At 44.7% G+C, this 25268-nt stretch overlaps 1 protein-coding gene across 1 annotated transcript in view; it reads right to left on the bottom strand.

Annotated features, from left to right (window-relative positions):
* Positions 1-1646: 1646 nt before the first annotated feature.
* DSG2 (desmoglein 2) overlaps positions 1647-25268 on the bottom strand; it is a 54990-nt gene continuing 31368 nt past the window's right edge. The window contains exons 9-15 of the mRNA XM_074985815.1: positions 23417-23676; positions 15955-16097; positions 14218-14445; positions 9012-9242; positions 7891-8015; positions 6719-7006; positions 1647-5073 (exon numbers count right to left, since the gene is read on the bottom strand). Of these exons, the coding sequence (XP_074841916.1) occupies positions 3979-5073; positions 6719-7006; positions 7891-8015; positions 9012-9242; positions 14218-14445; positions 15955-16097; positions 23417-23676 (2370 nt within the window). The 3' untranslated portion in view covers positions 1647-3978. The remainder of the gene's footprint in view (positions 5074-6718; positions 7007-7890; positions 8016-9011; positions 9243-14217; positions 14446-15954; positions 16098-23416; positions 23677-25268) is intronic.

Consider the following 25268-nt stretch of genomic DNA (forward strand, 5'->3'; position numbering starts at 1 on the left):
ATGGTATCTAGTTTCCATAACAAGTGTACACATCTAGCACACAGAAAAGTCAATAAACTTTAATAGACAACTGACTAAGTTAACAATTACCTATAGAACTTGGAAAAAAAGACTAGATACAATTTTGGCTAGGTGTTGAGATTGTGAACTTCGAACAATTAGTTGTATGAGCATCCTTTTCAATCCTTAATTTGATTGTGTAAATCAATCTAAGAAACAAGTTAATTTTAAATATGAAAGCAAATGAATGCTTTAAAGCAGTATCCACAAGATCCAGTATGAAGTTTGTTGACAAATTTGGTTTGAGCATTGACCTGATAAACCCAGCATTGTGAGGTCACTCCCTGAGGCGGCCATTTAGGGGTCTGAGGCAAATAGATATTTAAAAAACAAAACAGAAGTGTCAGGGATGGTGCTTGGTCCTGCCAAGAGGGCAGGGGCCTAGACTTGCTGACCTGCAGAGGTCCCTTCCAGCTCTATGAGATTTGTATCTCCATGTATTAAATTATATTAATTTAGAACACCCACTACAACCACCATACCATCAGGATCTTCTGTGTTCTCATTTATTACTTCACATCTTTTGGCTTGTCTACATTGATCAGAAGATAGATCAACCAGGGCAGAATATTCAATTTAGTGTGCCTAATAGGAATGCACTAAATCAAATTCTAAGGGCACCCCCATCAAGCATGGTACTCCTTGTTGTGAAGAGTAAGGGAAGTTGGAGAGAGTTCTCTCATCAACCTCCCACATTGGGGCTATGCCAGAAATTCACCAAAGGTACGTCAATTCCAGCTATGCAATTCTTGTAGTTGGAGTTGTGTATCTCAGGTTAAATTTTCTAGTGTAGACCTGACCTTTGTGACAGGTATGAACTGGGAGATCATGCCCCACCCTCAACAGGTGTTCAAGTTTTCCTCAGATGTTTATAAAGTGGGCTGAAGATGTAAACTGCTATGAGGCCTATGAGCCAAAACCCATGAGAGTAAATATGCAGCATTTTGTTGCCTTCAGCAGACTCAGGATCAATACTACATAGTAGTATTAACAATGAGGTACAGTGAGATTTTCAAAAGCATCTAAGTGCTTAGAACATGCAGTTCAGGCCTACTTATTTTCTTTGAGACTTGGGCATGGATCATCTTTGAAAATCCCAGCACTCATTGGCTAGGTCTACACTGCAGAATTTTGTTAACAGAAGTTACTCTCAGAACATATTTCCTTACAGAACCTCTGTTGACACAACACATCCACACCTAATAGATGCTCCCCTTGTTGACGCCTAGGCCCTTGGGGACAGAATGGCAAATTAGAACCTCTGCAAACAGGGCTGCCTGGTGAACCAGAAGCCTTCTTTGTCGACAGAGGTCCCTCCAGAGTATCTACACTATTTTTTTTTGTCTACAGAATCTGTTGACAGAAGCATTACGCCTTGTATGAAAGAGACTTAACTCTCCCGCAAAAACTGCTACATTCTGTCAGCAGTTTCTCGACGCTCCATTCGTTGTGTCAACAAAACCCTGTAGTGTACACACAGCCATTTATAAACCAAAAGAATTAAAAACAAAACAAAAAGAGGTTACTAAGAACTCAATATTTTTGTTCTGAATGGCAGTATTATAAACTAAATAAATAAGGAAATGGACAATCTCAACATATTCCTTTATTTGAAGTTCCATGAAAATATAGAAATCCATACAAAAAGGTCATGTATAAAATCAGAATAAATCTATTTTCCCTACATGTATGAAAAAAGAGCAGCTATACATTCAAATTCATGCTTGGAATGAAATACAGGTCCATGTCACATACTTTAAAAATTACACCCAGAGATACAAACCCTAATTCAGCAAAGTACGTAAACGTGCCAAATTTAAGCACGTGTATGTACATTAACGTATATGGAAAGCTTCATATTTCCCCCTACTGAAACACAAGTTTCTGTTTTAAATTGCTTTCCATATAGGTCTTGAAATTCCCCCTCCTTTTTCAAATATATCTCTGTTCAAAAAAAAATTCAGGCAGAAAATAATATGGAGATGCATAGCAATGCAATTGCTCAGAAATTTGATTAGAAATGGAGTGAAACTGAAAAGTGATAATTAGAATCACTTTGAAGTCCTGGCTCTGCAACTGAAGGTCCTAGTTCTTTACACACACATACATGTGCTTCGTGTGGCCACCGCAGTTCCATCTCTTTAACATGCTTGAGTGTCGGCAAGTGCAGGGCTTTAACAAATAGGCACTGAATGGTAATTAACACCACTTAATATTTGTTATTTGTCATAACAGTTCCAAAAGACATTATGGTTCTCCTGATTCATAACATCTTCAAGCTTACATTTTAAACAAAACTCAGCTGGATTTTCCTGAATTTCATAAAAATAAGTATTTACACACTCCGATATATACATACTTTACTCTCCCTTCCTTGTTATGAATACATGTGTTTCCCCTTTTCCAATATTTAAATATCAAGAAAATTAAATGACTAACTGGAAGTTCTGTAAAAATTGTTGTAAGTGCCATCATTTTTCACCCAGGAAACAAGGCCCCAGTCATGCAGCAGAAACTTTAGTGGAAAGAGGATCTGGCTCTTGATGTCAAATTGCAGCCTGCGCCTCCAGTTTTCTGCTTGCAATTTCAGAACACAATTTGTCACTTATCTGACTGTATCTGGAAATCAGCTCTCACAGATGCCTGTCATCTCAGTTACGCCCAGCTCTCTGGTCCCTGGATCTCTGCTCATAGTGGTGGAAAGAAGAGATATGTTTTTCATATGTTATTAAACGACCAATAAAAGTAAGCAAAAATATGGAAGATTAAATGCTTGTGTATTACATCAAAGCTGGTGGCAACATGACAAAAATTAATTGACTTTCTTCAGTATTCAGTGGTCTGCAGGCAGCTCAATTGTCTTGAGCTCCAGTTGTCTCCAAGCTCTGCACTTGCACTGCTTTGAATGACAAGACATGCTGATATCACAGCTTGCAGCTATTGCTCTTGTGAGTTCTCTAAGTGGTATTTCTGGAAACACAACAGGTCTGGCTACTTGGCTTCTTCTCAGAACCTTTCTAGCTATTTTATTTTGGCTAAAAGTGTTGCATATTTTAAAGACGAAAAAGACAAAGATCCCCACTGATAAGATCTGCAGATTATTGAAGAGGCTTGAGGAAACAGTGGAACATAAATTCTCATATTTTAAGGCACATTTTTCTTTGGTGTTTGGACTGGAATCACTGCAAGGAAAATTTTCTTTTAATTTTCTAATGTAAGCATTAAACCATAACTTGAAGCAAAATGGGAGGGAAATTATGTTTTCACGACGACATGTTCAATAGTTCAATAAATGATTATAGAAAATGTTTTAAATAAATTGCAAAGTTACAACCAATTATTTTAAAATTAAATATCTTCCAATAATGTTATTCATTGTTGTTTCCATTTTCATTTAATGAAGTGCACATAGCAGCTAGAATTGGCTTTGATGGGGGTCTGTGAACCGTTTGGAGGGCCTCTGTGGGTCCGCATTAGTGAAAAGGTTGGAAACCATGGCATTAGGAGATAGGTAACAAACAGTTCACACAAATTTAGTTTAACAATGTTTTTTGTTGATCATTAGAGAGACTTTTCTGGCTTTCTAAATATGTTATTCTCTGCATGTGGGAGATGGGTCTTAGCCTTCAACAACATTATCCTACATGTGAAGAATTACACAGTAGAAAAAGAAAAAAAAAGGAAACATCATCCGTATTAATTGCTCACTGTAAAAGAATTATTAAAAACACTTAAAAGACGGCTGCTTTTTTCCCCTATTCTGATTTCTTATTTACAGACACTAGTGTAAGAAAACTCGTGCCATTTTTAGAAGCACAAGAAAGTTGGACATCTTCAGATATTAAGAACTGAAAGTTGTCAGTGTTGCTGGTACTGGTAGAGATGATGCCTAGTCAAGCTGTCTGAGGGATATGTATATTATGAGTGTGTATACTGCACAGTGCTGTATTTTGTGATCTTTGAAGACTTACTCAGGGTAGAAGAATCCTGCAAACCTAAACCTGTTTGGTTAAGGAGGGGGTCTGTGATTAGTATACGCTCCTGCCTTCCAGGTCCAGAAATGGTGGTCTGTGCTCTGATATTCTGCATCCCTAGAACCTCAGCTGGAGATTTGTAACTCGCCTGCAGGCCTGAGAGGGGTGTCCCCGCACTTTCAGTTATCACCACTTTCTGCCCCTCTGATAAACTGGGAATGCATAGTGAGGCCTTTAGATCTGAACTAGGTACGAGCAACCTCTCCCTCTCCCTCACAACAACATATTGCGAATCAGGCAGGTCATGAACTTTTAGGACTCCAGGCGTAGGGTCATCTGACCCAATCAGCCTTTCTGTAACGCTGACGTTATGGCCATTTGGCAAATCAGGTATTTCTAACATGTCCTGCAAACCAGATGCAGGGGCAAGCACTCTTTCTGTTACGAGAATGTTCTCCTTAAACTGCGGATCCAGAACAATGGTTTTGGGGTGCCCCTTAGGGCCAGGAGCATAGGATGTTTCTCTCATTATAACATTGCTCTTAGTCAAGGAATGAGCAATAGGACTAGCTTGTTGCAGGTCAGCCCTAGAGGCATCAGATGTTTCTGTGACCACCTCCTGTGACATGGTTTCTGAGCTGACACCATTTACTCCATGCACAGGCTCAGGTGGTTGGAAGCTGGTGCCTAACGAATAGGCACGCTCTGCACCGAAAGCATTGTGCTGATCTAAGAACTGTGGCAAGGCATCATTATGACGCAAACTTGACTCATGCACTGCTGGACTAGCATTCCTGTCTTTCAACACGTGGGAACTACGCTGGTTGACTTCCACTTCTGCACGTCTGCCCAGGCAGATATCTGCTAGGGTCTTAAATTTATCTCCCAAGTCATCCAGGAGGTGGTCATCAAAATCATCCTCAATAAAGCTGCAGCAGCCAATGGAACCGTCTAGAGAGCCTGCTTCTTCCTGGCAGTAAAGCAAGAGAGAGTCTGTCGCTTGCCGAGCTCCATCTTGACCAGCAAAAGAGTCAGCTTTCTGAAATAAAGGGAACAAAAAACAACAAAACTGTTAAATAAATGTTGGTTTAAAGCTTTAAAGGCACATTACCAACTTTTAAATAAACAATTGAATTTTTGTCAAAACAGTTTTCACTCACTGCAGTTATAGGTAATATCTAAGGCTACATCTAAACCAGTGTTTCCTGTGAGCTGTGCGCTTGTGTGGCCACTTAGGAGACACTCAGATGCCACCCAGCTGACTAGCAAAGTGTGCACAGCTAGGTTTTGGTTCAACTGATGGTGCAAATTCTCACATGCCTTGGGGCAGACAAATTTATTCCACACACAGATGGAAAAAAGCCAGACATTAATGGAGAACAAGAAGAAATCTTGTGGCACCTTATAGACTAACAGATATTTTGGAGCATAAGCAGGTCTTTGCCCAGGAAAGCTTATGCTCCAAAATATCTGTTAGTCTATAAGGTGTCACAGGATTTCTTGTTGTTTTCGAAGATACAGACTAACACGGCTACCTCTCTGATACATTAATGGAAACGATTAGTGGGAACACTGGTCTAAACCATGAGCAAAGGGTGCGACTGCCCTGCTAATGTACACATACTTGCATTGGCTCTCATTGTTCTAGCAGTACAAAGAGCAGTGCAGCTAGGGTAGTGTAAGTAGCAACACCAGAGTCATGGCTGAGCTATGCCAACTACATACATACCTGAAATTGATGGGTATGTACTTGGCACAGCACTGCCACCTATGCTACCCTGGTGACAGTGCTATGTGTTTTCATCCTAGTGTGGGAGAGCGAGTACCAGTAAGCATGAATGAGCAGAGGAATTATAAGCCCTCGCTTGTAGTACAGACATGCCCACAACAAACTGTAACCAAAAGCCAAGAATAGAATAGAAGGTTTCTGTCTTTCTCTGTTTGCATAGATGGCACCATTGGTGCCAGTCAATTTGCCAGTTCCTCTTTGCACCTGGGTATTTCACATGGCAACAGATAGTGGAGAGGAAAAAAAAACGTAACACAAATAAAGTTTGACTAAACCCACATAAGTAATCAACAGCAGTCAGAGAGTAGCTGAAACCAGTTTGTACTCTCTAGAGAGGGCCATAACACTGACAGTACCCTTAAAATGTTTACTTTTTTTTTAGGAAATCAGCTCTTATTAGACTGGTGCCCATTCATGCTCTTCATTTCCTCATTTCCCCAAAAATGCAAGCCTTCATTCTTTGGCAGATGGGCTAGAACACATAATTGGTATTTTTCCTCACTAATTTCTAATGTATTCAAGTCATTTATGAGGTATAGTAGCTGGAACTGGAAAATAATGCTTTCTGATTTAAATGTGTAGCATTGGTATAACACTAAAGCCCTGATCCTGTGAAGACTTAATAATGTATGTTAATTTATTTGTAGCAATCCTGTTATGGAAGCCACAGTTACACACTTGGTTATGTTTTATTGCTGGATTGAGCCCAAGGAAGCAACAGAAGTTGATTGTGAAGAGAAAATTTCTGTCAAAATAAAATTTCTAGCATATAAACACTCCTGATAAAATGTTTTTAGCTTTGAAACAGAACTAATCCCCGTTAGCAACTTACTTCTACTGTGTTTACCTATTTTAAGTTAACAATGTATGGACATTCTCAAAACAGGGCTCTTACATCACTGAAGTAGTTTCTCAAAAATTCTTCATTGATGGCTCCTTCCATTCCCATTGTCATGGCCCCGCCAGCTCCCGCTGCCATGGCCCCGCCAGCTCCATATTCTGCACCAGAAAGATGTCTTTGGTCCTCCCATCTCCTGTTGGCAGCATAAAGTCCTTTGACATGGGATGCAGAATGGCTTCCTCCTGCATCATCTGTCTCTCTGCGCATCACTGTTGCTGCTCCACTGCGCCCATTTGCCGATGAGTGGCTCACTGGAGTGGGAGTAATGAAATTCAGGCTTGCCTAAAACAACAATTAAAATACAACATGAAACGCTCACTGTGGAACTCTCTGGACACTTGGGCTGGATGGCATCCAGGCGGGAGGTGGTTGGCATGATTGTCTGTAACTGCTCATCTAAAACCAAATCAAAGGGCAAAGTGCCTCATACGGGCCTGAGCCTACACCATTTCCTCTATGAAAAGGACTGGGGCCTTTATGGTTGTGTAGCCAAAGAAGTGCATAAAAGCCATTTAAGGGATATCTTACATCATCCTCTGTTAAAACCAGCAAGAGGCAAGTAAGAAGCATCATGAACTTGCTGGAATTTCCTCTGGCAAAAAAATTTCAAATACTCCTTTCAGTGAGAAAAGCATGTGATCTCGTGCTACACCCTAAACCCTCAGATACAAGAGCCTCTGCAGAATCTGCAGGCCTTTGGTGGTGCAGCTTGGCCATATTGGCACTTTCTCTGGCACCAGTCTGGCTTGGTGGAGAACTTATGGTATAAGTAGGGAACTACGCAGCTTGGAAAAGAACCCTGTTAGGAGGAAGGGAGGGAACACAAGTCTCTATCCAGCAGAGGTGATGGCTGGGGAGCCAGAAGCTTAAGAACAGGTGCCCTTGATACACCACAAGGACAAATAGAGGTGCAGTTGCCTTGGACTGTGAGAATCACTATCTGCTCAATTATTTCTCTCTTTTTCTTTGAAATTTAGATACTTTAGTTGATATTTCCAGAAAGGTATACGGAACATAGACACATTTTTAAATTAATTAACATTAACAGGTGCCTAAATACTCTGCAGTTTTGAAATCTCAACCCACAATCTAAAACTGACACCAAGTGAGAAACTGAAGCATGTAGATGAAAAGAAAAAGATGATACGTGGCTAAAGTAAACTTGCCTTTTGTTCAGGTGCCACGCCTTCACTGTTCCATGTACGTAGCATCTCTTCGCTACTGTCAGGTATTGCTGTGAATCCTTTAGCACCTGATCCAGAATGGCACAACAGCAGTAAGAGTGGTGCAACTGCCGGGAAGCACAATGTATCATTAAAAATAGGACAACAACAAGAACCCAAATCACGTTTAAGTAACTGTGTAGTTAGTTAGATAATGAACGTGGATTGCATGTGTGCATGCAAATAAGATGTGTGTTACGGTCACCAGAGAATACATGTGTACTCTGGCTCTGATCCTGCAAACACTTGTGCACATGCTTAATTATGTTAATGTAATTAGTCCCAGGGTGTGCCTACACTAGAAACTAACTTTGAAGTTAGGCACTACTTCAAAGTAGCCATCAGAGAACTTACACACGCTGTCCTTTACTTCAAAGTTAACTTCAGAGTTAACTTTGAAGTAGGGAGCCCAACTTCGAAGTCCTTACTCCATTTCCGGGAATGAAGTAGTGCCCTACTTCGAAGTAAGCAACTTCGAGTTTATTTTTGTAGTGTAGACACAGATTGAGCCCTATATACAATTAAGTCCACCATCTTCTGGGTTTTTTTGTTTGTATTTTCTTCTGTAAATAGCTGACTCTATATAAACCTCTTGCCACTCGCAAACCAGAGGATTTCAGCCCAGCCTGCCTTTGTTTCCAGCTGGGTTACTGGAATAAGGAAAGAAGAGTTGGCATTTTGGAGAGGGACGGCCATGGGGACATTATCTGAAGGGAATGGGAAGGGTCTCATGATAATTCAGTGGACCAATAAGAGGAGTCCTAAGAAGAAAACAAAAGGATTTCGTAATGCTTTATTGTCTGTTCTAGTTTATTATGAGTAAATGTTAATGTTTATAAGCCACTAGAAAGACTGACACAGTTTTCTGTCCCCCGTACTTCCTCCAAGATGTCCAGGGTGAAATCCTGGCTCCACTGAAAGTCAGTGGGAATGGTACCACTGATACACACAAAGTATCCTTACATTATAAACCCTTGTGGGGTAGAAGCCATTTGTAAGTGTCTGGTATTGCACAGAACATGCAGTCAGTGCTAAAAAAAAAACCATATAAAATAGTTACTTACGTAGCAATAATAAAATTGCCAGGATAATTAGTGCAATTGCTCCAGCTCCCAGCCCAACAGAAGAGTTGATTTGTCTGTCTTGGCAGAAACCCCCATCCACACATGTACAAACTTCCAGTGTAAGGATCTGCTTTTCAGCACATCTTAGACCTTGCATATCTTTCACTACAATTTGAACTTGACTTGTGCCGGGTTTTATATCTGGTGGTAGTAACAACTGCATGCTTGTTTCTTTGTGAGGACAGCATTGGGGTAAAGGAAAAAACAATCAGTGAAACAAGAACCAGGTGGAGAGAACAAGTTAGAAATCATTGTCTCTTACTAGAGAACAACAAAACCGAGTTCTACCAATGCAATGCAACTGGCCTTTATTCACATCTATTGCTATTTTCACCATATAATCCACACTCTGTGATAAAATACAACCAGGCTGTGGCCACACTTGGCCAAACCTTAGAAATGGCCAAATCGAAGAATACTAACGAGGCATTGAACTGAATATTCAGCACCTCTTTAGCTTTCACATGATTCTGGCTGGGGCACTTTGAAAGCACTGCTTTCGAACGCGCGCGGCTACATGGGGTTCCTTTTCGAAAGGACCCTGTGCATTTTGAAATCCCCTTATTCCCCTCAGCCGAGGGGATTTTGAAATGTGCTGGGTCCTTTCGAAAAGGACCCCTGTATACCTGCAACAAGCGGCGCTTTTGAAGTGCCACAGCTGGAAGCATGCAAATGCTAATGAAGCACTGAATATTCAATTCAGTGCCTCATTAGCATTCTTCAATTTGGCCATTAGCATGTCCACTTCGAAGGTTTGTCCAAGTGTGGCCACAACCCCAATATTTATCTTTACACTTCTAGACTGTGGAAAAGCCCTGGTTAAAAGATTGTTGAATGGTCTATATGAAACCCTGCAAAATAGCATTTTAACAAGTTACAGTTGTCTAGTCTTCCACTTTCAGAAGGCAAGGAGGGCCCTGATGCAACGGAAACACCATAATTGTGCTGAGAAGGAGGGAGGGAGTAGGTTCGCAGGAATAGCCCTATAGGTAACCCGGAGAATAGCTCTGGAACATGTCTGTGTGCCCGATTCTTTTGGAGTGAGTGCAGGGGGGCAAAGGATTCTCCCTCATTACCTGATCAGACATGAGCACATGTGCTTGGAGGATTTCTCCCCAGTGGTGCTCTCAAGGAGATTGTGTATTATTTGGGCTAGGCATTGCAGCTCTCATGAACAATCTAAATAATATGGACAGATCTAACATACTATCCAAAACCATATATCTGCAACTAGCTAGGCAGCAGTAAATCAAGAAGGTTGCAAATGCTAGTGAGGTGACTAACAAGCTAATCTGTTGTGGAGAGGTGGTAGGATGTGCTGGGCAGCCCTCTGGCAAACCTCTGCGGGCGAGTTGCAGAGCTGCCTTGGAAGCAGAGGATCAGCCATTGAGCAGACAAACTCCTTGATTTACATGCAGCACTTCTAAGTGCCCGCACAAGTACTGGGGTGTGGCAGTGTGTTGTGGGGGCAGCACTGCATTGCTTATCACACTGTGCTATGGTCAAAGACAACAACCTATGATTGGGGGAGCTCCTGCCTCACCCAAATCAGAGAACAGACAAGACCTCACATTGTGAATATACTCTGGCAGAGTAGGACTCCTCTGGCAGATGGACACTATTGTGGGGTTCTTCTTTCTTACCCTATAACACTAGAGCAGTGTTTCCCGAACCATGTTCCACAGCACACGGGTGTTCTGCGTGATGTGCCCTGGCACAGTCAAAGTACTACAAGGTCGTTTGAATAACAGAAACTTGGTGGGATGATTCGCATAACTGGAACATGGTCATGGAAGGGTATATACTGTTTAGGAAGAACAGGCAGGGGAGAAGAGGAGGAAGAGTTGTGCTCTATGTGAGGGAGAAGTATGATTGCTCAGAGCTCCAGTATAAGGAGGGAGAAAAGCCAGCTGAATGTCTTTAGGTTAAGCTCAGATGCAGAAACAATAGAGGTGATGTTGTAGTTGGTGTCTGCTATAGACTGCCAGATCAATGAGATGAGGTAGATGAGGATTTCTTCTGACAGCTAAGAGAGGCTTCAAAATCACAGCCCCCTGGTTCTCATGGGAGACTTTAATCATCCAGACATTTGTTGGGAGACCAATACAGCAGCACACAGACAATCCAGGGAGTTTTTGGACAATATTTGGGATAACTGCTTGGTACAAGTGCTGATGGAACCGACCAGCAGCTGTGCGCAACTTTACCTGCTGCTCACAAACAGGGAAGAGCTAGTGGGAGAAATAGAAGTGGTGGCAACCTGGGCTGCAGCAAACATGAGATGGTAGATTTCAGGATCCTGACAAAAGGAAGAAAGGTGAGCAGTAATATAGAGACCCTTGATTTCAAAAGAGCAAACTTCAACTCCCTGACAGAACTGATGGGCAGGATCCCCTGGGAAACAAAAATGAAGGGGAAAAAGAGTTCAAGAGAACTGGAAGTATTTTAAGTAAGTCTTACTGAAGGCACAGGAACAACCCATCCCACTGCATAGTAAGAAATGCAACTATGGTAGGCAACCAGCTTGACTTAATAGGGAAATACTCAGTCAGCTTAAACTCAAAAAGGATGCGTATAAGTAGTGGAAACATGGACAGTTGGCTAAGGAGGAGTATAAACATATGGCTGGAGAATGCCGGGGAATAAATCAGAAAACTGAAAGCACAATTGGAACTGCAGCTGGCAAGGGATGTGAAAGGTAACAAGAAGGATTTCTACAGGCATGTTAACAATAAGAGGGTTATCAGGGAAGGTGAGGGACTTACTGGATGAGAGAGGTAACTTAGTGATGGATGATGTAAGAAAAGCTGAAGTACTCAATGCTTTTTTTGCCTCAGTCTTCACGGACAAGGACAGCTCCAACTATATAGTGTTAAGACAGTGAAGTATGGGAAGGTGGAGGGCAGCCCTCGGTGGGGAAGGAACGAGTTAAGAGCTACTTAGAAAAACTAGATGTATACAAATCCATGGGTACTGAGGGAATTAGCAATGTCATTGCTGAGCCTTTGGACGTTGACTATGCCTACACTAGCCCCCCACTTTCAAAAGGGGGATAATAGTAACTATGCAGATATGTCTGACATTAAGAATGAAATCCTGGCCCCATTAAAATCAAAGCCAAAATTACCACTGATGTCAATAGTAATAGGATCAGGTCCTAAATTTGTAGGGAAGTAGACAGGGGAGTTTAAGAGGGAGGATATGATATACACTGATTTCAGCAAAGCTTTTCATACAGTCTCCCACAATAGTCTTGCCCATAAGTTAAGGAAGTATGGATTGGATACATGGACTATAAGATGGATAGAAAGCTGGCTTGATGATCAGGCCCAATGGGTAATGGTCAATGGCTCAATATCTGGATGGCAGTCAGTTTGAAGTGGAGTGCCCCCAGGCTCAGTTCTGGGGCCAGTGGGGGTCAGGACAAAATGTAAGTGGCTGAAAAGAAGTTTCTTGTCCAAGCACGATCCCCACCTACAGACTAGCTGCCACGTAATGCCAGTGAGGGAAAGTTCCAGACTCTGTTGTACCTCTGGAGGGAGGAAAGGAAAGGGATATGTGGGGCAGGACAACATGTAAATGGCTGAAAAGAAGTTTCTCATCCTATTAGACAAGCACGATCCCCACCCACAGCCTAGCTGCAACATGGTGTGGGGGGCGGGGAGGGTGGGCAGTAGCTGGCACTAGGCAGCACAAAAGAAAAAGGCAGCTAGCAGAGGTAGACACAGAACCACAGACTCCACCGCCACATTAATAGCAAAGAAAAAGAAGGAAGATTTTTCAGCCTCTCATGACCCTACAACCATGGGCTTCTGGGTGACAAATTTAAATGGTTTTCCTATTGCCTAATTCCTCAGCAACTGAGAGCAGTGGAGATGGAAGAGTCCAGAGCGAAGAACTGTGGGGCATATACAGGACATCTCTGGAGGCCAATGAATTCAATTTAAAGACGTGGATCTTCTCAACTTCATTCAGAATTTTATATTTGAACTGAACGCTACACCTGTCAGGTTATTACAATATTATGATATTGATATTACGTCTATTTTAGTGCACCATAAATTGAGCTAATGGAATGTACAGTGAAAACTGGCACTTGCTAAAATTGGGCTAAATGACTTAAAATCAATATCTCAAAGTGTAGACATAGCCTTGTATTTATTTTCCCATAGTTTTCTGTAAAAATAACAAATGTATAAAAACAGAAAATTTAAAAGTATTTTTCCATACCTAATTTGTTTTTCATTTCTTTTTCACAAAAATATTTTTTTTAAGATTTAAGGAAGGACAGTCTTTTTTGAACAATATTGTCCTCTCTGTTTATGTACAAAAGAATGACACTAACCATCCTTCTTTCAACTGTTATATTGACATTTTTGTTTTGGGTTTGTACTTAATTTTTAATTTTTATACTTAAATACAGGGTTGCTAACTGTTCTATCAGGACATTAGTTGTTCATTCAGATGATTTTATCTTGTTTTTTTATGTTCTTTGTACAATAAAAGATATCTAAAAACCCCTAAATTCTTTTAAATAAACTTTTGACCATTACGTGCAGCAATATTTCAGTATGAAACCCTCCTCCTGCCCCCACAACCAGCACGTATGGGTTCCGTCAATATATTCCAAGTCCAAAAGTATTACATGGACAAATCAGTTTGGGAAACACCACACTAGAATAACTTGGACAGCCAATTAAGGATTTAGTTGATGTGTGTGTCAATTTCCTTTTTCTGGGTAGCTCAGCCCCTGAACTGCAGTGCAGTTCAGGAATGCGATCACTGCAAATTCAGTCTTGTAGGGAGGAACATCCATCACCTGAATACTGTGAGGTCAGGAGAAGGGAAGTGGACTTAGTCCCAACATCATTCTCAAGAGCCCAATGACAAGTGATCAGGTTACCTAGAACCACTTCGACTCCCAAAACACAGAATTTTGTATTCTATGACACTTAAAAAAAAGGGGTGGGAGGAAGGAGACAGCTTCAAACTCTAGATACAGCTCTTGGTGTGTCACAGAAGATGTGGCTGGATCAAGACCTAAGATTCCGATCTGCCCAGAGTTAATAACATATGATATAAATGCAGAACTGCAAAGAACTAAAACATCACAACGATGTTTATTGCACTTCAGATTGATACTTACCATTTACGTCTCCGATCAACCATCTCTTTGCCATCCCTTCAGGCTCATCAATGACATTAAACGTGAAAGGAGCACCATTTGGATAAGCATCTTGATCCTCAGCTGTAAAACTGAAGAACTTTGCATCTGAACAAACCGTTTGTGCTGGTGTCATAATGATTGGACAATTGTCATTGTTATCCACAACTTGAATTGCAATGGTACCAGTGGCTGTTTTCTGAGGATAATCTGCAGGTATAATTGTGAAAGTTTGAACTCGTGTACACACATTTCTGCTTTTAAAAAAGTCACACTTTTTCCCCCAAGAGTATAAAATGCATACAAATACAAATTTAGGACCTGATCCTGTTACTATTGACACCAGTGGTAGTTTTGTCTTTGATTTTAATGGGGCCAGGATTTCATTCTTAATGTTAGACATATCTGCATAGTTACGCATGCTAAATAGAATACATTTTTCAACTGAGGTCATGTCTACATTGGAACTTTACTGAGCTGCAACTTTCTGACTCAGGTGTGAAAAAACAATCCCATCATCCCCACCCTGGATGCAGCAAATTATAACGCTCTAATGTGCCAGTGTAAATGGACACCCAGTGCTCCTTGTTTAGATGGTTTACACAGAGTGCTGAGAGAGCTGGGATGTGGATGTAGTGGCATGAGCTTTGGCAAAGGTTAGTCACCACCAGAGGAAGCCTACCTGGTTATTTACCTGTGTTGTTGGCCTGAGCTAGGGTTCATGCAGTCATAGCGTCACTACTATTGTTATCTGTGCTAGCTAATTTTTTTTTTTTTTTTAAAAGAGTGCAGGTACGGCCTACCTGTGCTACAATCATGCGGTTGAGGCTAGCCACACCCTTCAGGAGGCACAGCACATAACTTGCAGCCCAGGAGGAGGAAGTGCTATTTGACTTTAAGGCACTTTTATACTGCATAGGTTCTGGACTGCTCTGGGGGCCAGAACATCCCCCAGCATAACTTAGACAGTCTTGGGGGACAGTCTGTGTTACGGCACCCTGTCCTTAGCTATTACAGGCAGCAATGCTGTGTATGATCTTTGCAGTGTGATATGCTATACCCCCACATGCACATGGAGCCACAGCATGCATCTCAGGCTAGTACTTGCAAGGGAGTCTCTGGAGGACAGCCTACAGATGTCTTCTACACTTTTTGTGCAAGGAGACAAAGAATTCTCCCCAGTTCGGAGCCCTTTTATGCTGCTGCTATCTTTTTACATAGCATATAGGGGTCAGAGTGGGGTGGAAGTCTCATGCTTTAAGCTAATCATCTTGTAAAATAGCTACAAAAAGGAAACAATCAGAATTTTAAAATAAAATAAAGCGCAGAATTTAGAAACCTTTTTATATGGTGTTAAAAAGGATGACAAAAAACTTCTTCCAGCTACATTTCCAGATTGCATAAGAACCAGGAAGTAACCATAATATACACAGACTTACAGTCAAAGGAGCCCTGCCAGCTTATGCCAGAGAAACTGACATTTACACTATTAATGTGTTAGGCCACAGAGCCCTTGTTTATGTTGGTGAGCACTTGCTTTCATTTTGATGGGCATCAAAATATGGCTGCAACGTTTTTCCTTGGATAGGTACTGATCATATGGTAAGATTTGTTCTCTCTTGCTATGCAACATTGGGTTCAGACCTCAGAAACGCAAGAAGCTTGTAAAGAAAGGTTTATGAATACATATGACATGAAATGTAATGCGTCACAACTTACCATTCGTTATGGCCAGAATAGTGACGTTGTAGGTACCATTGATTACATAAATTGATTCATAATCAGGTGTTTTTATGAGCTTGATTTCAGCGGTTGCAGAATTTATTGCAATCCAATTATCTCTGTCATATTTTTTGACATATCTGTTTGAAATAAAAAAAAACAACAACAAATTCTAATAAGCAATACAACCATAAGGTGGAGATGATAGAAGCTGCTACACATACACACATGCACACACACACTGAATATTTCCTCTGCACTCCTGTATCTCCATTTGCAGGGCATTCCCACATTTCATCCTAAATATCAGTTCACAGTATGAAACCAAAAATGTCATGCATTGGCTTACTTGTAGATTTACTAAATGGACACATCAATATAGATGGTTTCTATAGGGAGATACACTTCTCATCATGGCTGTGTCTACACTAGCCCAAAACTTCGAAATGGCCACGCAAATGGCCATTTCGAAGTTTACTAATGAAGTGCTGAAATACATATTCAGCACCTCATTAGCATGCTGGCAGCCGCGGCACTTCAAAATTGACGCAGCTCATCACCGCGCGGCTCGTTCAGACGGGGCTCCTTTTCGAAAGGACCCTGGCAACTTTGAAATCCCCTTATTCCTAACAGCAGATAGGAATAAGAGGATTTCGAAGTTGCCGGGGTCCTTTCGAAAAGGAGCCCTGTCTGGATGAGCCACATCAATTTCAAAGTGCCACTGCTGCCAGCGTTCTAATGAGGCGCTGAAAGACAGGTTAGTCACCGTAGTAACAGTGGTTCTTCGAGATGTGTCCCCGTGGGTGCTCCACATTAGGTGTCGGGCTCGCCCGGCGCCGCAGATCGGATCTTCCAAGCAGTTTCTGCCGGACCGCGCATGCGCCGGCGCGCGCCGCTCCCTTGCGCGCTCCTGGCCACATGCGCGATCCGGTCCCCGCCAGTTCCTTGACCAACCGCCTCGGATGCCCCTGCAAAACACTAACAGAGATCCGAAGCGGGGAGGATGGGCGGGTAGTGGAGCACCCACGGGGACACATCTCGAAGAACCACCGTTACTACGGTGAGTAACCTGTCTTTCTTCTTCGAATGTCCCCGTGGGTGCTCCACATTAGGTGACTACCCAGCAGTAACCCAAGATAGGAGGTGGGTAATCGGATTATGTGCAGCTTGTCCCCGAGAGGACCGCTGTCGAGAGACGGGTATCCTCTTGGAATACCCTGTGAAGGGCGTAATGTTTGGTGAAGGTGTCGTAGGATGACCAGGTCGCCGCTCTGTAAATGTCTTTTAGCGCAACACCCTTGAAACAGGCTGTTGATGCCGCCACTGCCCTAGTGGAATGAGCCCTGGGAGTGGCCAATAAAGGAGTCTTTTTGAGCTCGTAGCACATTTTTATGCAGGATACGATGTGCTTCGAGATTCTCTGCGAAGAGAGACCTTCTCCTTTCGATTTGGGAGCGAGAGCGCCTAGGAGTCTATCCGTTTTCTGGAAGGACTTGGTCCTGTCTACATAGAAGGCTAGCGCCCTCCTCACGTCCAGGAGGTGTAGGCGCGCCTCTTTGTTAGAGTTATGAGGCTTTGGATAAAACGAGGGTAGAACAATAGGTTCGTTAATGTGAAACTCAGAAGAAACCTTGGGAACAAAGGCTGGATGCAGCCGTATGGTTACCGCCCCCTTGGGAAAAACAGTGCAGGGTGGCGTTGCCATAACCGCCGCAAGCTCGCTCACACTGCGAGCTGACGTAATTGCGAGAAGAAAGGTCGTCTTTATCATAAGGAGGCGGAGGGGAACCGTGGCCAAGGGCTCGAACGGTGGTCCCGTTAGCGCGTTAAGCACCAGGTCCAAGTTCCACGAAGGTGGAATCGGTTTCCGAGGGGGGTATAGGTTTACCAACCCTTTGAGGAACCTGGTAACCATGGGATGGGCGAACACCATGTACCCTTCCTCCTCGTGTCTGAACGCCGAAATGGCGGCAAGGTGGACCTTTAACGAGGATAGTGAGAGTCCTCCTCTCTTGAGGTCCAGTAAATACTCTAATATTATAGGTATAGGCACCGAAAGGGGGGCCAGCTGTTTGGTAGAACACCAAGCCGTGCAGCGAGTCCATTTCTGCTTGTAGGTCTTCCTGGTGGAAGTCCTCCTGCTACTTTCTAGGACTTGCTGCACTTCCTCTGTGCATGTGCTCTCTAGGGAGCTGAGCCATGGATTAACCACGCTTGTAGTCGCAGGCCTTGGGGGTGCGGATGCACTATGGACCCCTGGGCTTGCGTGAGCAGATCCGCGCCACCGGAAGAGGCATCGGTGGATGGTCCGACATGCGCAGGATTAGGGGGAACCATTGCTGTCGATCCCACGTTGGGACTATCAGGATCATCCGGGCTCCTCCCCTCCTGGCTTTCTGCAAGACTTTGTGGATCAGCACTGTGGGAGGAAAAGCATAAAGCAGGGGGCCCCTCCACGAGATCGCGAACGCGTCCCCCAGGGACCCCCATCCCAGTCCTGCCCTGGAACAGAATCATGGGCACTTCTTGTTGTGTTGAGTGGCAAACAGGTCTATCTGGGGAAAACCCCATGCGTGGAAAATCGGTCGTAGCAGATCGGGACGGATCTGCCACTCATGCGCGAGTGCGAAACGCCTGCTCAGCTGGTCTGCCTTCACATTGGTGAGCGCCTGGCAAGTACGAGGCTTTCAAGATTATATTGTTGGCGATGCACCAGTTCCATAATCGGACTGCTTCCGCACATAAGGCACGGGACCAAGCTCCTCCTTGCCGGTTTATATAAAACATGGTGGAGGTATTGTCTGTACTGATCCCGACGACTTTGCCTTGTATATGGTCTCAAAAGTGTCTGCAGGTGTTGAACACTGCTCTGAGCTCCAGTATATTTATGTGCAGTGACTGCTCCGTGGAGGACCACAGCCCTTGCGTCACCTCTTCGCCCATGTGTGCTCCCCACCCTATGAGGGAGGCATCTGTAGTAAGAAAAACCGATATTTGTGGTTGGTGGAAGGGTACCCCTGTTAGCAAGTTCTTGGGGTTTACCCACCATTGCAGGGATTTGCGCACCTCTGCTGTGGGCGACACCACCCTGTGAACGGTGTGTGCTGCTGGTTCGTACACGCTCGCCAGCCAGTGCTGCATGCTGCGCATGTGTAACCTGGCGTTCTGTACTACGAATGTCGCCGCTGCCATGTGGCCCAGCAGCTGTAAGCACGTCAGGACCGGCACCGTAGGGCTGAAGGTGATGACCTGCACGAGGGAGCCGATGGCTCGAAAGCGAGTCTCTGGTAGATATACTCTCACTGTAATAGAATTTATGCGTGCCCCTATGAACTCTATGTCCTGTGTGGGGTCTATCTTTGATTTTGCCAGATTGATAACCAGGCCAAGCAAAGAGAACGTGCCTGCTGTGACGCGTATCATGCGTAGTACCTTCTCCTTCGAGGCCCCTTTGAGTAGGCAGTCATCCAGATACGGGAATATAAATACCCCCCGTCTGTGCAGATAGGCTGACACCACTGCCAAGGTCTTGGTGAAGACTCTGGGGGCCGAGGAGAGGCCAAACGGTAGGACCTTGTATTGAAAATGTTCGTTGCCTACCATGAACAGGAGGAATCGCCTGTGAGCCGGATGGATAGTTATGTGAAAATACGCGTCTTGTAAATCGAGGGCTGCGAACCAATCTCCATCGTCCAGTGCCGTAAGGATGGCGGCGATTGTGATCATCCGAAAGCGTTGCTTGCGCAGGTACCGGTTGAGGCCGCGAAGATCTAAGATGGGCCTCCAGCCTCCTGTCTTTTTCTCCGTGAGGAAGTACCTCGAGTAGAACCCTTTTCCTTGCAGTTGCTCCAGCACTCTTTCCACTGCCACTATGAGCATGAGATGGTCTACCTCCTGCTTGAGCCTCGCTACATGGGAGGCCTCCTGGAGCTGGGGCCTGGGTGGAGGTCGTGGCGGTGGGAGCGACTGGAAGGGGATGGCGTACCCCGTGGCTATGATCTCCAGCACCCATTTGTCTGTGGTGATCCTTTGCCACTGGTCGTAGAATGGTCGGAGGCGATGGTGGAATAGCCGCTTCGGATGACCTTGTGCGATGGTAGTGATGGCGCAGCTCTAGATCTGTGTGTCAAACTTGTGGCCTTTGGCCCTGCCCCGAGGACGCATGGCTCTGTTGGGAACGTCGCCTGGGAGTTCTGTACTGCTGGTGCTGTTGATGTCGCCCTTGCTCGTAACCCCTGTGGTACTGGGGACGCTGTTGCTGGTACTGGTACCGTCTTTGTTGAGGGTAGTACTTTTTCTTTCTGTATGGAGGGGTGTAAATCCCCAGGGTCCTAAGTGTGGCTCTTGAATCTTTACTGGAATGAAGGACCGAGTCAGTTGATTCAGCAAACAGCTTCTGCGAGTCGAAGGGAAGATCGACTATCTTTGCCTGCAGATCCCTCGGTATACCCGAAGTCTGGAGCCAGGACTCCCTTCGCATCACCACTGCCGTTGCTGTGGAACGTGCTGCTGTGTCCGCAACATCCAGGGCGATCTGAACTCCCATCCTCGAGGCCGCGTAGCCTTCTTGCACGATGGCCTTGAGCACCGGTTTCTTGTCCTCTGGAAGCAAGTCCATGAGGGAGGTTAACCTAGTATAGCTGTCGAAATTATGGTTCGCTAAATGCGCTGCGTAATTTGCCATTCGCAACAGTAGAGTGGAGGAGGAGGAGACCTTTCTGCCGAACAGCTCTAGCTTCTTGGCATCTTTGTCTGTTCCCCCTGTCCTGAATTGAGATGTCTTTGATCTTTGTTGCGACGACTCCACCACCAAGGAATTTGGTTGTGGGTGGCTGAACAGGAACTCCATGCCCTTCGCCGGCACGAAGTATTTCTTATCCGCTCTCTTGTGGACAGGCGGAATAGTCGCAGGGGTCTGCCATATCATAGTGGTGGACTCCAAGATTGCTTCATCAAGCGTTATTGCTATTTTGGAGGAGGCCAGAGGTCTCAGATTTTTGAGGAGCTTATGGTGTTTTTCTTGCACCTCTGCTGTCTGGATGCCTTGCGTGAAGGCCACCCTCTTAAACAGCTCTTGAAACTGTTTGAGATCGTCCGGAGGATGGACGTCCCCCGGGGCCGTAGCCTCGTCCGGGGAGGAGAGCGAGGAACCGCTGGGGTACGCCTGTCTGGACCCTTCCGGTTCCTGTTGGTGATGGTACACCCTCTCGCTAGAGGCTTGCGAGGGAAAATCTCGGGGTTCCATAACCAGTCCCCCCTGAGATACTTGAGTCTCTGTCCCCGGTCGCGATTGCCCTCGGGGATACGAGATCGTCTGTGGGGATCTTTCCCTGGTCGATTGCCAGTGGTGTCTATGCCCTGCGTGATAGGGGCGACCATGGCAGTATAGGCACTGTTCTTGGGAAGGTGACCTAGACCACTCCCTTGGTGCATACCCTCTGCGTCTGGGGGAGCGAGATCGTCGAGAGATCTGGGACACTGGAGAGAGCGATTTTGGATAGTATTCCAGCGGTTCAAACCCCAGGAAGGGTGAAGGTGGTCCCAGCCAGGGCGAGGCTGGTTGTAAAAATGGAGATGGGGGCTCCGGGTAGGCTAGGGGGGACCCCTGCCTTCTGGTTGGAGTCTGCAGCATAAGCGGAGGGCTGAAAGAAAGCAACTCCGCAGCCCTGTCTGGAGAGGGGCTGCGGTGCCTCGTTTTGTGTGCAGCCTTCTCCCTCCCTTGACGAGGCAGCTCCGCCCCCTGGTGTGTAGGGGATCTCTGCCCCGTCCGCGCCGTGCTCGGCACGCTCATGGGCGGTGCCGCACGGGCGGTGTCCTCTGGTGCCTGCAGGCTGCGTGCCTGCGCGCTCTGCACCGCCGGTTCCCTGGGGGTCGGTGCCGCTGCTTGCGGTGCCGCCGGTACCGGCGCTTGTTTAGCCGCCGCCCTGCCTGCGGTGCGTAGCGGCTGTTTGATTATCGGAGGCTGAGCCGCTTCCATGTGGCTCTCCGTGCCGCCGCCGATCAGCTGTTGCTGCGGCTGGGGGCTGCGCGCTCCTCCCGTCCCGCTCGCTGTTGCTGCCGGCAGGGATCGGGCTGGGGAGGCTTTCCTCCATTTTTGCGCTGATGGGGTGAGGGAGGCGGCTTTCCTTTTATGGGCCCCGGAGGGTCCCTCCTGCTGCGGCTGCTCCGGCATGTCTGGCTGGAGGGCCTTGTCGAAGAGCAGCATTTTAAGCCGCATCTCCCTGTCCTTCCTTGCTCTGGCTGTTAGTTTTGCACAGAAGGAGCATTTCTGTGTAACATGGGACTCCCCCAGGCACCTTATGCATAGACTGTGCCCATCAGACGCTGGCATTGCCTCTCGGCAGGACTCACATTTCTTAAATCCTGAAGAGGACATTGTTGGTGAGTCTTTCAGTTGTTAATGGGTACTTAGCACCTTCTCTGTGCTGTTTTTTCCCTTCTCTGATGGCCTGCCGCAGCAGGAGGCCTGATGGCCCTAGGCTCCTGGCCTCCGGCGCTTGTTACTGGGACTGGACTGAATGCCGTCCCGCTTGCTGTTTGTTTTTTTTTTTTTAAAAATAACAACCGGCTAACTTGCAGTAGCCTAAGAACTTGAAAACTTTAAAGAAAAAACAGTTAAAACCATTAAATATGCTAACTTGGCCTTAGCCTAGTTCGGATTCCGTCTGAAGCCGACGGTGGTTAAGAGGAACTGGCAGGGACCGGATCGCGCACGTGGCCAGGAGTGCTCAAGGGAGCGGCGCGCGCCAGCGCATGCGCGGTCTGGCAGAAACTGCTTGGAAGATCCGATCTGCGGCGCCGGGCGAGCCCGACACCTAATGTGGAGCACCCACGGGGACACTCGAAGAAGAATATGTATTTCAGCGCTTCATTAGTAAACTTCGAAATGGCCATTTGCAAGGCCATTTCGAAGTTTTGGGCTATTGTAGACATAGCCCATACGAATTAACACAAAACAGATGATTTTTTAAGAAGTCCACACATTCCACATAAGACCTTATAGAATTGTGCTTCTTAAACTTTTTGAGGCCATGGAACACCAAATCAATAATAATTTTTATGCAGAATATCTATGCAAATTTTCTTCAAAAAAACTGTAGTCATACCAAAAAACAAAACACCCCAAAATGCAAACAGCAACATATACACAAAAACAAAATGAAGTAATTTAATCAGGAATCATAGCAATGAAGAAATAACACTGTCTCTGGTTTTAATAACAGAAGTTGATACCATCAGTGTATTTTTCCAAACGCACCTGCCATTTGTTCACAGAGCACCAGGGTTCCACAGAACACAGTTTATGACACTGCTAGAGAATATCCATTTACATGATAATAATTAGACACATCTATCAAACAGCACGACTATGAAATAATTTCAACCTAGTGTTTCATAAAAGGAGAGTTGACTTTCTATAAATGACAACATTGTTAATTTATAAAAATATGATGCTTACGTGACACCTTCTGCTCCTTTTAAAGTACCTTCATCATAGGCTTGAAATGTCCCAATAATCTGGTTTATTTTCATACTCTCACTTGTTTTAATCACCTTTGTTTTGGGTTTGAATACAGGGCCTTCTGGAACATTTATCACCTTAACTGTGATGGGAATTGGTTTTGCTTTGTAGCTATTACTAATTGATTTGTGAAATGCTGCTTTATTTGTAACAATAACCTTCAAGTTCATGGTTTGAATTTCTTCATAATTGAACTCCTACAAGAAGCACAAAAAAAAGAAACCCTTGAATTTCACTCAGAAAGTAAGCACAGCACTTGGGACCCAGTTAATGTTTAAACATTCAATCTTTAAAAACATTTTCTTTGTTAAAAACCCAATAAATTAAGCTGACCTAAAGATGTAATATTTAGCTTGTCAAGTCTCCTTTCAGTATCTAATGCCCTGTATATCAAATAGTATACAAAATAAGAACACAGTATCTTGTTTTTTGTGTGGGTAAATTCAAAGTAATTACTTCAAGCTCCTGACTTTGGGGAGGACAGTGCTTCTTGGCCTTGGGAATGGAATCTCTCAGTCTATGAATCACAACGGGAAAAAGGATGTACAAAGCATCGGTTCCATAACTAACATTCGTGCATTCTAGCTTTTGCTCTCTAATAATTATCATATTTAGCACTGAAAGTGCTTTTCATCTGTAGGGCTTAACTCACTTTGTAAATGTTGTTGAACACTTATCTACAAATAAAAGAAAGAGATACAAGACCTGATATGTAACAGCAACAAAAGGTCCTGTGGCACCTTACAGACTAACAGAAAAGTTTTGAGCATGAGCTTTCCTGAGCACAGACTCACTTCATCAGATGCTGGTCTCGGAAATCTGCAGGGCCAGGTATAAGTAAGCCAGAGCAAGGGTGGGGATAACAAGGTTAGCTCAGTCAGCAACGGTGAGGCTTACTACCAGCAGTTGATCTGGAGGTGTGAACATCAAGGGAGGGGAAGCTGCTTTTGTATTTAGCCAGACATTCACAGTCTTTGTTTAAGCCAGAGCTGAGGGCGTCGAATTTGCAGATGAATTGTAGCTCAGAAATTTCTCTTTGGAGTCTGGTCCTGAAATTTCTTTGCTGTAGGATAGCTACTTTTAAGTCTGCTACTGTGTGGTCTGGGAGATTGAAGTGCTCTCCTACAGGTTTTTGTATATTGCCGTTTCTGATATCTGATTTGTGTGCGTTTATTCTTTTATGTAGAGACTGTCCAGTTTGTCCAATGTATATAGCAGAGGGGCATTGCTAGCACATGATGGCATAAATTATATTGGTAGATGTGCAGCTGAATGAACCCCCGATGGTGTGGCTGATCTGGTTAGGTCCTGTCATGGTGCTCCTGGTGTAGATATGTGGGCAGAGCTGGCAACGAGGTTTGTTGCATGGATGGGTCGCTGAGTTAGAGTGACTGTGGTGCGCTGTATAGTTGCTGGTTAGGATTTGCTTCAGGTTGGCAGGTTGTCTGTGGGCAAGGACTGGTCAGCCTCCCAAGGCCTGTGAAAGTGGGGGATCATTGTCCAGGATGGGTTGTAAATCCCTGATGATGGATTTACAACCCATCCTGGACAATGATCCCCCACTTTTCACAGGCCTTGGGAGGCTGACCAGTCCTTGCCCACAGACAACCTGCCAACCTGAAGCAAATCCTAACCAGCAACTATACACCGCACCACAGTCACTCTAACTCAGCGACCCATCCATGCAACAAACCTCGTTGCCAGCTCTGCCCACATATCTACACCAGCAACGCCATTACATGACCTAACCAGATCAGCCACACCGCACCACAGTCACTCTAACTCAGGG

Source organism: Carettochelys insculpta, chromosome 2, assembly GCF_033958435.1.
Source record: "Carettochelys insculpta isolate YL-2023 chromosome 2, ASM3395843v1, whole genome shotgun sequence".
Classification (NCBI taxonomy): domain Eukaryota; kingdom Metazoa; phylum Chordata; order Testudines; family Carettochelyidae; genus Carettochelys; species Carettochelys insculpta.